Here is a 12281-nt window from a genome sequence, read left to right on the forward strand (position 1 = left end):
AGAGGCAGGCGGATTTCTGAGTTCGAGGCCAGCCTGGTCTACAAAGTGAGTTCCAGGACAGCCAGGGCTACAAGAGAAACCCTGTCTTGAAAAACAAAACAAACAAACAAACAAACAAACAAAAAAAAAAAAAGTAAAAGAAAAAGACACGGACTGAGAACAAAGGGTGAGATCAATTCTCAGATGTCGCAATCAGCAAAGGGCAGATCTCCTGAGGGCAGATGAAGGAAGGAACGGCTCTGCAACATTTCACAATCAAAAAAGAATCTAAGGCTAAAAATGTGGCAGGGGATTTGCCTAGTTATACTCAAAGCCCTTAAAAAAAAATCAACAAAAAGGCTCGACGTTATAACATACCTTTAATCTCAACAACTGGGAGGCAGACACAGGTGGATCTCTGTGAGTTTGGGGTCAGCCTGATCTACATAGAGAATTCTAGGACAGCCAGGGAAAACAGACTCCATCTCAAAAATAAAAAATAATTAATGATTTGGCACACTCATACAGACAAGCAAACATTAAAGAATAAAATACACCTACACATAAAATAAAAAAAGAAAGAAATCTTTAAAAAAAAATTATTATTAGAAATCAACAAAAAGTCAAACTTCCTAAAAACCCTGGCACACCTGAATTAACTAAAGTGTGATTCTTGTAGCTTCTTACACTATGAACACACACTTCAGCAATAGAAGACAGGTTACCATCCCTGATGTGAAAGAGTATCAGCCATTACCTTAGGCCTTCCAGCTGCACAAAGCAACCGAACTGCATGATGCTGGTCACTTTGCCATTGTAAATATCTCCAATGGCAGGCTCTTCCGGGGGAGGGCGGTCCACATGCTTATCCCGCCATCTGTCCACGTTCCTCTCCCCATACTTTTCCCGGTCTTTCCGATCTTTGAAGGGACTCTGACTTCTGCTCCTAGATCTGTATCTAGACTTCCCCTTAGTCCTCTCCCGGGTTCTAGAATGTGACCGAGAGCGTGATCGGTGTCTCCGCTTATGGTCTCTCTCTCTATCTCGCTCTCTGTCTCGTTCTCGATCTCTATCTCGTTCTCGGTCCTTGTCACGGTCCCTGTCCCGGTCTCGGTCCCGGTCCCGGTCCCGGTCTCGGCTCCGACTCCTCTTCTTCTTCTTTGTCCTGTCCCTAATAAATCAACAAGGACCTGTTTGAAAAAATAAACCAACCCAACTTCACCTCTGCATCCCCAAGCACCCAGGACAGTGTCACTCTGTATGAGCTAGGAACCTCTAACTTCTGAACTGGACCACAGCCCCCACAGGCCAGTAATGACATCGATGTGGTTGGTCTCCGTCAGCTCTGATTTCTATCTTCTGAGCACCGTAGCATCTCTGGTCATAAATACCTTTAGCATGGAGCAATGAAGTCCAACCTAGGCACAGCCTGTTGGCGTCTACACACTTTCTCCACAATTTGCTTTACTCGTCCACAAATTCCAACTGTCATAGTATACCACACGTGCAGATGAACAGGACGTAAGGACAAACCTGTGCTCAGGGTCTCGTTGTTTCTCTTGGCCTGCTGCACTGGGCATTAAAGCTTCCAGCTCTTTCAAGACATCCACAGCGACTTTCACGTCTTCCTCATCCAACATGGTCTATAGGGTCAGAGGACAAAGTAATGAAAAGGAGAAAAAAAAAAAACCCAAAATACCCCACCCACCTTCCACATCACTAGCCTGCAGAAGTCAGTTCCCTCCTTCCAACATGATGTGGGTCCTGGGGACCAAACTCAGGTTGTCAGGCATGCTGGCAAGCACCTTTACCCACTGAGCCATCACCCCGGCTCCAGATGTGAAAACTTTTAAAAAGCAACACTCTGTGCTTTCCTTTCCTATCCAATACATTCTATAGTTTTTACTGCTATCCACTGCTACACAGACTATAGGCCCTCTGTATTGACAAGGTCTGTATCCTAGATTCAGACAACTGCATGTTTACAGGTTTCCTTGACTGCCTAAGCAATATAGCCTAGGCAGCTACTTTTACATGGCGCTTACACTGTACTGGGAAATCTAGAAATGATGTAAAGTGTGTGAAAGGATGCATGTGTACTACATGCAAATTTCATACTCCTCTTGTCTGAGGAACTTGAGCATCAGATCTTGGTACCTGTGGGTTCTGGAACCAACCCCCTATAAATACCAGGGTATACTGGCACCCATTTGTTTACTGCCCATCTCTCTCTCCCACTAGTCAGGCTACTAATTTCCTACTCTCCATCCAAAAATAGCATGTAATCTGCAAAAAGGCAGAAAACCTTATCTGCTCTCTTTACTGTTAGTTGGTTGGTACACAGCAAGTATGATGAACCAGCTTGCCTCCATCTTGGGCTTGAGAGCCATCTTACAATAAAGGCAAACGAGGTTCATTCCTATTTATGATTAAATCTGTTTCTCAAGGATTGGAATATGTCCCACTGGCAACCTTTATTACAAATGGTTCTGTACTGCCTGTTCCAGGAATGGCAATCATGTCTGTTTCAGAAAGTTGTGGTGACCACCTTGCAACTCTACCTTTGTTTCAAAAGGTTATTATAACCACCTGTTGTTATGACACCTTGTTACATTCTAACTCTGCCTATTTGCCTGCCAAATCCCCCATTTGGAAATCGCCTACCCCTGAGCTATAAAAACTGTCTTCCCCATGCCCAGTGCTGACTTCTTGAGCCCTACCTTAGGAAGAGGCAGCCTATATACACACAAAAAAAAACTTGCTTTAATTAACTGCTTGCTTTATTTAACTTGATCATGATTTGGGTTGGTGGGTTTTCTCATTCGACCTTTGGGATTAACAAGTACTCAGTAAGTTCTAAGGTTTTGTTTTGTTTTTTTTTTTCCTTTCGATGTAACCCTGGCTGTCCTAGAACTCATCACATAAACCAGGCTGGCCTTGGACTCACAGAGGTCCCTTGCTTCTGCCTCCTAAATGATGGAATTAAACAAATTCACCAACATAGCTATCCTAAAATGAAATCTTTTAAATATAAAAACATTTCAAAAATTACACTTTTTAAAAGTATATATAAGAAAAGAATTCTAATTTTGTCCACTGGGCTTTCTTGTCAGAATCTAAAGTCATTTCACACCTATCTGATATCCCTCCCCATTGTTTCCCCAAGTCCCCAAGCCTTTGAATATTAATCTCTGGACCCTTTCGTACTCTTTTTTTTTTTTTTTAGATTTATTCAGACCAGAAGACGCATCAGATCCCAGTACAGATGGCTGTGAGCCACCATGTGGTTGTTGGGATCTGAACTCAGGACCCCTGCAAGAGCAGTCAGTGCTCTTAACCGCTGAGCCATCTCTCCAGCCCCCTTTCATACTCTTGCTCGATAAAACATCACACAACAGACACCAAGTTAAAATCCAGACAATTGCTAGGGAGAAGAAAAGGGACAGAGGACACACACTTGGGCAGACATTCCCCACACAGCACCCGTACCCGAGCTGAAGGGTTGTCCGGCTGGCAGAGGACGGGGAAGAGCTCTCTCAGCTTTTCTTTTTCGGTTTTGGGTTTAACAACCAGATCTGATTTCATTAAGGAGCAGGAAAGGGATAAGAAAGAGACAGATATATTTAATATTACTGGTGAATACAATAACTTCAACATTAGATTTGTATCAAATGCAAAAAACAAACAACATTTTACTACATATATCACATACATACTAGAAAATTTAGCTTATCTAAATCCATTGACTGAGAAAGCCTCATCAAGCAGTGTGCCGGTGAAGGAGGGGAGGGAGACTATCAGCCCTCATTTGAATGTCTCAGAATTCGATTAGAGCATTCTCTTGCTTAGCAACAGCTGAGAGCAAAGTGCAGTTCACAGGGATGCCACCACCCAGACCCTTCTAGAGGCTCTGCTCAGCTGGGAGCCCTCCTTACCTTTACTAGTAGAAGGCTTTGCAGGAGGCCGCATGGTCTGTATGAGACGCAACAGGTTGCTAATAAGAGAATCCTTCAAAGAAAAGAAGCACAGACAGAGCATGTCAGCCTCTGGATCTGGCTCAATATTACAATAGGATATGCTGTAGGGAAGTGTGCTTATGCCCTCAATGTGTGCTGACTAGACAAGAAAGCACAGAATGTCAGCCTGGGACAGCTGGAAGCTAAGTTAGACCAGAGGTTCTCAGCCTGTGCATCACAACCCTTTTAGGAGTCACCTAAGACCATCAAAAAACACAGATATTTACATTATGAGTCATAACAGTAGCAAAATTAGTTATGAGGAAGTAACAAAAAATAAGTGTATAGTTGGGAGTCACCACAACATGAGGAACTGTATTAAAAGGTTGCAGCATTAGAAGGCTGCAGACCACTGGCTTGGACGATACCCAGAGACCATTTCTTCCCATCTTTTAAAATTGTCTCCAAACCCTAGACTGTTATTGCTCCTGACGTCATTTTTCGTTTGTTGGTTTTTTGAGATAGGATTTCTCTGTGTAGCCCTGGATGTCCTGGAACTCACTCTGTAGACCAAGCTGGCCTCAAACTCAGAAATCTGCCTGCCTCTGCCTCCCTGCCTCCCAAGTGCTGGGATTAAAGGTGTGGGCCACCACTGCCCGGCTTGTCCCTGATGTCCTGATTCACAGAACAAGAATGTCAACATCGGGGGCTGGAGAGATGGCTCAGGGGTTAAGAGCACCGAATGCTCTTCCAGAGGTCCTGAGTTCAATTCCCAGCAACAACACATGGTGGCTCACAACCATCTGTAATGGGATTTGACGCCCTCTCGTGGTGTGTGTCTGAAGACAGCTACAGTGTACTCACATAAATAAAATAAATAAATCTTTGTAAAAAATGTAAATGAAGAAAATATCTAATAAAAAATTAAAACAAACAAACAAACAAAAACAACAACAACAACATAAATAATGTCAACATCCTCAGAGACTTAATGCCAGAAGTCCTGCGGCATTCTCCTAGGATAGGGTAAAAGGAATCTGGCTCCCTAGCCAGCAACACAACTTTACACATTTGATGGCTTATTAACTTGATATGCACAAATTGCTCCTTCCTACTTAAAAATCCTTTAATGGGATCAAAATTTAAATTCAGTAGCAACACGGAAACAAAAAGAAAACAAAGAATCTTCAGATATACATACTGTGAATTCTGCACCATTTTTGACCAGAGAAGCCTTAAAAGTATCAAAGGTAGTATTTTTCTCAGCAAGACTGATGACAAATTCAGCTGTTAAAAAAAGAAAAAAGGAATTATAAATGGACTCAGATAATAATTAAATTATAAAAGAACTCAGGAATCTGCCTGCCTCTGCCTCCCAAGTGCTGGGATTAAAGGCGTGTGCCACCAATGCCCGGCTTTGTTGTCGTTTTTTGAGACGGGTCATACCCCTGATTCACACACATGCCCAAGCTACCCTCAGATTATCTATGTGTGACTTTGAAATTACTAATCATTCAGCCTCCACATCCCAAGGCCTGAGATTCTAGGTGCCTGCCTGGCTGCCATTAACTTTTGATGACATTCTGAAAAAGCCAAACACCACCCAACCCTGTACCTATCAAACGGAATTGTTCCCCACATGGTCCTAATTCACATACTCGGCCTCTCATTTTCACAAGGGCTCCAGCTATGTATATATTATGATCTGGGTCCCGAGCCTTTCTTATTTTCTCTCTGGGTCCCCTAGTCACAGTTTGCCCTTAAACATCTAATGACTAGTATGTGAGAGATAAGAAGATGTGACTAATTTAAGACCACGGCTCAAAGCACAAGCTCAAAGTAGATGCTGACTACTGCCCGACTGAGCGAAGAGCAAACAAGATAATGTAGATGAAGAGCTACCCATAATATCTTGTGAGCTTCTAAAAATTATTGGCCATAATTACCACCATCATCTTCGCGGGGGCTGCTGCTGCTGCTGCTATTGTTAAAGCTATTTCACCCTCCAGAACTGAAAAACAACTATCGAGCAGAAATTGCTGCCCCAGCCTTCACCGGCAGCTCATAGAAATGGTTTCTAATGGCTCGGACCGGATGGTTCTCAAGCAGAGGCCACCGCCACAGGTTCCCGGAGCCCAAGTCACGATGACACACACACACAGACAGACAGACAGACAGACAGACACACACACACACACACACACACGGCCCATCAACCGCTTTTCTTCTGCCTCCCTCACCCCCAAAATCAAAAACCATCGGGACCTTCCTCCAGCTCACCCAGATCCTTGTCGTTGATGCCCAAGTGATTGTCCAGCTCCGTGCAAACCTTCGACACCAAAGACAGGTATTCAAGTTTAGCGAGTTCTTCCGCCGGGCCGGGCTCCGAGCCCATTAGGACCCCGGCGGCGGCCACGGCTACAGCCATGGCTACGATTTCCCTTTGGTCTCCTTCCGGCCGGCCAGAACGCGAAGCCACAGCTTCCACTTCCGGGTCGGCGCTCGTCTCTTTTGTTTACAGGGACGTCAAGTAAAGTTAACCGCCTCTGTAAGGATCAGAGAGATCTGGCAGGAAGTTCCCACAGACGGGCCAGACGCACTGAGTTACGCTGTTTGTTCAGTGGCGGCCTCTAGCGGGCGGGAAGACTCCGCCCGCCTTTAGGTTTTTAAGGATCACGCTCAGCGCGCCTCCGTAATCCGTCAGCAGAGGGCGACCGTGGCCTGCGCGACTGAACAGAGCCTGGGAAAAGCAAGTTGCATTGTCCTTGATCAGCTCAGTTCGTGACCTCATGGCAAGTGATCTCAAGTGACCTTACACCAGCAGACGCTAGATTCTGGCTGCTTATCTGTAAACTCGGATAATACGGTCTAAATGGCTTGGGTAAAGACTAAATGAAATAGATATGCAAAGTGGCTGAGCCACACAGTAGGCACACTGCAAATATTAGTTGCTGTTATGACCCCCGCAAACTGCGAGTGGTCCAGCAAAGCTTATCTCAAGCATTCCTGTTGCCAAAACCCTCAGTCCTCTTAACAATCTGCTTCTCTAAATGTCAGCTGTGTTGTGAACCTGAGGTCATAAATTCAGCTGTCCCAACTCTTACTTTTCCCTTTGGCAGAGCCTTGCAATGAAGGTGAAGGGTTTCCCGTGTCTTAGTATTCTGTGTAAAAAACAAGAAAATACCTCCTCTAAGGTGAGTTGCCCTCCCATCAGTCAAAAGACAGAAAATGAGCCACCTCTGCTACTGTTGGCTGACTCTGTTGCACTAGAGTGTCTTTGAATTATTGCAAGCACTTCAGTGATAACGAGTTGCAGGCAAGCTGGGCAGGCTGGTGCTCTCCTTTAATCGAAGCACTCGGAGGGCAGAAGCAAGCTGTTCTTTTTAAAGCTCTGTCAGAAAAGACTCTAAATTGGACATGGCTGCACTCACTTTTAATCCCAGTACTTAGGAGCTAGAGGCGGGCAGATCTCTGTGAGTCCTAGGCTAACCTGGTCTACATAGTGAGTTCTGGGACAGCTAAAGCTAAATGAAAAGATTAATATTCCAGGTGTAAATCATGCCTGGTAAATCCCAGCCACATGACAGCTCACAACTGTAACTCCAGTTCCAGGAGATCTGACATCCTTTCTGGACTCCATGGGCACTGCATTCACATGGTGCACAGACATCATGCAGGCAAAAGACCCATACACCTAAAATAAAAATAATAAATCTTCTTTAAAAATAATAGGCAGAGGCAGGCAGATCTCTTAGGTCAAGGCCAGCCTGGTCTACAGAATGAATTCCAGGACAGCCAGGGCTACACAGAGAAACCCTGTCTCAAGCCCCAACCTCCCCTCAAAAAATAAATTATTTCCAGGCCAATAAAACGGATCAGTGGGTCAAAGTGGGTTCAAATCCCCAGACCCCTATGTGTAAGAGAGCTGGCTCCTGCAGGCTGTTCCTCTGACCTTCGTTCACCATGACACTTACACACCCACACCCATAAATGCAATGTGTTTACTATATTATAATAAATAGAGCAAACAGGTATTCCTGTGGCCAGAGAGAGGACGACTCAGTGGTTTAGAGCACTCACTGCTCTTGTAGGGGATGGGTTCGATTCCCAGAACCCACTAAGGTGGCTCACAAATGCCTGTAACTCCAGTTTTGTTTTATTTTGTTAAGATTTATTTATTTATTTTATGCATATGAGTACATCACCATTGCTCCCATCAGACACACCAGAAGAGGGCATCAGACCCCATTACAGATGGTTGTGAGCCACCATGTGGTTGCTGGGAATTGAACTCAGGACCTCTGAAAGAGCAGTCAGTGCTCTTATTCGCTGAGCCATCTCTCCAGCCCCGTAACTCCAGTTTTGAGGAATCTGAAAGGCCTTTGGCTTTTTCTACAGGTCTGAAACCGAGCCACTGAGAGAAACACCCGTGTTCTAGAAGGCAAAATCAGAATTATTTAGCTTCCAAATGTGTGACTATAACCCAATAGTCATTGTCTTTAAGGCAGGAAGCTTCAGAAAAAAAATGGCCTGACCCTCACTATCGAGCCTTTGAGATAACCTAAAGTCCAAGAATGACCCGAGCCCTTCTGTCTAGGTGCTCATGGGGAGAGACTGACTCCCAGGACTGAGCTGCTTTCCCTTAAACTCTTTCCCCAACCTACTTATCAAATTCATATTGAACATCTACTTCGTTTCTAGGCACTGTGGTGTGGTCTGGATAGGATCGTGAGGGAACCTAAAGGACAGTGGAAAACATCAAAAGAGAAGTAGAATATTCTAAATGCCATACTTGGCTAAGGGAGCTTTCTGCAGAGCTGTGTTTATAACACGAGTCTGTCTGCTGCCTAAACAGGAAAGCAGGTGATTGGAAGGCAGGAAAACATGAACCAGGCCTGTTCCCTGTCTTCTGAAGGCAGCTGGAGCAAGAGAGGGAGACCAGACCCTAGCCAGAACCACTTATCCTGTCGAAATCCATTGTTTGTTTGTCTTATCTTCCAATGGCCAGGCTCGGCCTCGATTTTGCACAAAACATTCCTGACCTAAAATTCTCTCTGTTCTTAGGCCATCAACCTGCCATCAATAATAGCAGATGCTCTGGGCTCTAAATCTGCCCAGGCTTTGGAGTATTAAGCAAAAAAAGCATTTCTCCTCAGCAGGCCTTCTCTTCTGTTTATTAGCCCCTATTCCCATCCTGGTTGTGTTTAAAATGTCAGGCAATAAACCAAAAAAAAAAACCCCAAAACCCAGACACTATGATGTGGACCTGAGAAACTGGTTGACTTTGCATGTTTTCTCTCACATGTGAATGCCTTTAATCCCAGCATTCAGGAGACTAAGGCCGCTGGATCTTTGTGAGTTCAAAGACAACCTGGGTGAGCCAGGGGTACTTAGTGAGACTCTGCCTTAATAAAAACAAACAATATAGTTCATAGGCATATGTAGGACATTAAAGGAAAAGGAAGACGGTGAGAGTGAAGGGAGAGATTTGAAGCCCCTCTGAGAAACTACGGCATGTGACATACCTGGTATAAAGGTTTATGTGGGAGAAGGGGAGGAAGAGACAGGGTATGGCAGACAGATGGAAGCAGAGCCATGAGGGCAGAGAAGGGGGTACAGAGAAGGATAGAAAGAGGGAAAGGGAAAAAAGAAAGACCAACCAGGGACACATGGAAATAGAGAAAAAAAGAGAGAACCTGGGTGGTGAGCGCGGTCCTTTAATTCGCCGCACCTGCCCATGGCAGGTAATGGCGGCAGATGATAAGTCTTTGCCAGATCCCTGGGAGGAGCCTATCGGAATCTCCAGTAAGCTAACTGTTACAGTGAAAGCCTCTTGCATGCTAACCAAAACTGTAAGAGAAGGCTGGTGGAATGGCTCAGCGGGTAAAGGCACACACACACACACACACACACACACACACACACATTACTGTAAAGAAAAAAGTAATAAGAGGGAGAGTATGGGGTTAAAAAGAGACAGAGAGGGCTGGAGCGATGGTTCAGCGGGTAAGAGCACTGACTGCTCTTCCGAAGGTCTTGAGTTCAAATCCCAGTAACCATATGGTGGCTCACAACCACCGGTAATGAGATCTGATGCCCTCTTCTGGTACGTCTGAAGTCAGCTACAGTGTACTTATGTATAATAATAAATTTTAAAAAAAGAGAGAGACAGAGGAAAATTAAATTATATTTAGCTGGCATGGTGTCAAATGCCTGTAAGTCCAGCGTAGAGGCAGAAGGGTCAGAAGTTCAAGGTCATCCTAAGCCACAGAGAAAGGTTTCTTTGTCTTCATTTTTGTTATTGTTGTTTTTGAGACAGCTCAGTAACCCAGGCTGGCCTCTGACTTCCTTGACCTTAAATGTCTGATCCTTGCCAGACAGTGGTGGCCCAGGCCCCTGGTCCCAGAATTTGAGAGGCAGATCTCTGTGAATTTCAGGACAGCCAAGGCTACACAGCAAAACCTCTCTTGGAGAAAAAAAAAAAAAAAAAAAGAAATCTGGTCCTCCTGTCTCTACTTCCAGAATGCTGGGGTCACAATGGGGAGCCAACCATAAACTGGGCGATGAATGCAGTCCTGAGGGTCAGGCCTAGGGCTTCCTACATGTCCAGATCCACAGAGCAAGTTTGAGGCCACCTGGGCTCTGTGAAACCCTGTCTCAGACAAAGAAAACAAGAATGGCCACAGAGCAAGTGTGCGACTTTGTTTTCTGCCTCTGCACCTTCTGTGGGAATGCTAAGTCACTATTTACAAAATTTCATATCTTTATCTAATTCACTCATTTACTCATCTATTTATTATAGCTAAGATCCACGATCCCAGGATTTCCAGCTGCCAGGCAAGGATTACAACACTCAACCGTATTCTCAATCCAGGGTTTCATTTTTTTTCCCCAAAAAGTTTATAGCACGTGTGTGTGTGCGCGTGTGTGTGTGTGCGCATGTGTGTGTGTGTGTGTTTAAATCAACATTAGAGGCAGAAGACAAAGTAACTACTTACATTAGGCTTCTTGCCTGCCCCCCCCCCCAAGTGAAATTGAGTCTTTCATGTAAAGACTGGCTACCTTTGCAGCCTCTGTCTGGTTGAGGTCATTTCCCTGAGGAGAGAGACAACATCCAAGGCACACCAAAAAACGAGTTCCTGGGAAGAAGAAAAGGCTGAAGTTGTGCTGACATTCTGTTTGTGAGCCCAGCACATACGCAGTTTCCAGGCAGCCTGGAGGCAAGGGTCGTTTGCTTATTTAGATGCTGGGGACTGAGCTCAGGCCCTTGGACATTCCAAGTGTGACATCTGCCACTGAGCTGCATTTATGCAAAGGTCTGGGATAAGCCACAGGCTCCCGCCATTAACCCCAAAGAGGCTCTTCTTTCTTTGTTGTGCTTTCCCTGGTGATAAAAAGTAACTGCCCTGCATGCCCTCCATCCCAAATCCCAGAGCATCTCCTCAAAGCTAGCCCCATGCCTTGTAGACCCCAGGCAGACTGGCTGTAATAGAGCTGCTGCCTTGCTCCAGAATAGCTGTCTCTCCATTTGGGGACCGCAGTAATTATGGTGATTTATGCCACCACAGTGAAAATTAGCAATCTGGTGAGGTAACTAAGAATGAATTCATCCCTTCCCAGAGTCCCCTCCACCCAGATGAGCCACCAAATAAAACCAACATATGGGGCAATTAGGAGGGAGCCAGAATCTAGGGGCCTGGGTCCCCCACCCCATTCCCAACACCCAGGCCCCCACAATGACCCTAGGTCCCAAGCAAGCATCCAATTGCCACACATTGGTGTGAGTCTGAGCCAGTCATAAACACCAACTTGTGGTTTAGCCTTTCAAAGTCATTCTCCTTCCAGGATATAACCATCTTATTTTATTTCATTTTTTTAACTGCACAGTGCTGAAGGAGGGGAAAAGAAGAAAGAAGGGAGGTAACCCTCTATTATGTGGGTATGTCTGGAGCAGAGATGACTTCTTTTTTTGTCATGTATTGGCTTCTTTTGTGACCCAGAGAGACATTTACCTTTCCTAGCTCTCTCAGCCAACTCTCAAATTTTAGTGTGAGATGAATTTGTATTGGAAGGGAGAGGGAGCCAATGGCTCAGCTGATAATGCCACATCAAGCGGGAAGACCTGAATTCAATCCCCATACTTACTTTAAAACATAAGAAACAAGCCAGGCGGCGGTGGTGCACACCTTTAATCTTAGCATTCCAGAGACAGAATCAGTCAGATCTCTGTGAGTTTGAAGCCAGCCTGGTCTACAGAGTGAGTTCCAGGACAACCAGGGCTGTGAAACTCTGTCTCAAACAAACAAACAAACAAACAAGCAAAGAAACAAACAAACCAAAAATCAA

General features: G+C 45.0%; 1 protein-coding gene across 1 annotated transcript in view; it reads right to left on the reverse strand.

Moving 5' to 3' along the window:
• The window catches only part of Dhx8 (DEAH-box helicase 8), a 35982-nt gene extending 29560 nt beyond the window's left edge, over positions 1-6422 (reverse strand). The window contains exons 1-6 of the mRNA XM_021175442.3: positions 6216-6422; positions 5137-5222; positions 3915-3987; positions 3469-3554; positions 1513-1622; positions 737-1150 (exon numbers count right to left, since the gene is read on the reverse strand). Coding sequence (XP_021031101.1) covers positions 737-1150; positions 1513-1622; positions 3469-3554; positions 3915-3987; positions 5137-5222; positions 6216-6363 — 917 coding nt within the window. The 5' untranslated portion in view covers positions 6364-6422. The remainder of the gene's footprint in view (positions 1-736; positions 1151-1512; positions 1623-3468; positions 3555-3914; positions 3988-5136; positions 5223-6215) is intronic.
• Between the last annotated feature and the right edge of the window lie 5859 nt (positions 6423-12281).

This window comes from Mus caroli, unplaced genomic scaffold (genome assembly GCF_978045245.1).
Source record: "Mus caroli unplaced genomic scaffold, Mus_caroli_1 scaffold_13, whole genome shotgun sequence".
Taxonomy (NCBI): domain Eukaryota; kingdom Metazoa; phylum Chordata; class Mammalia; order Rodentia; family Muridae; genus Mus; species Mus caroli.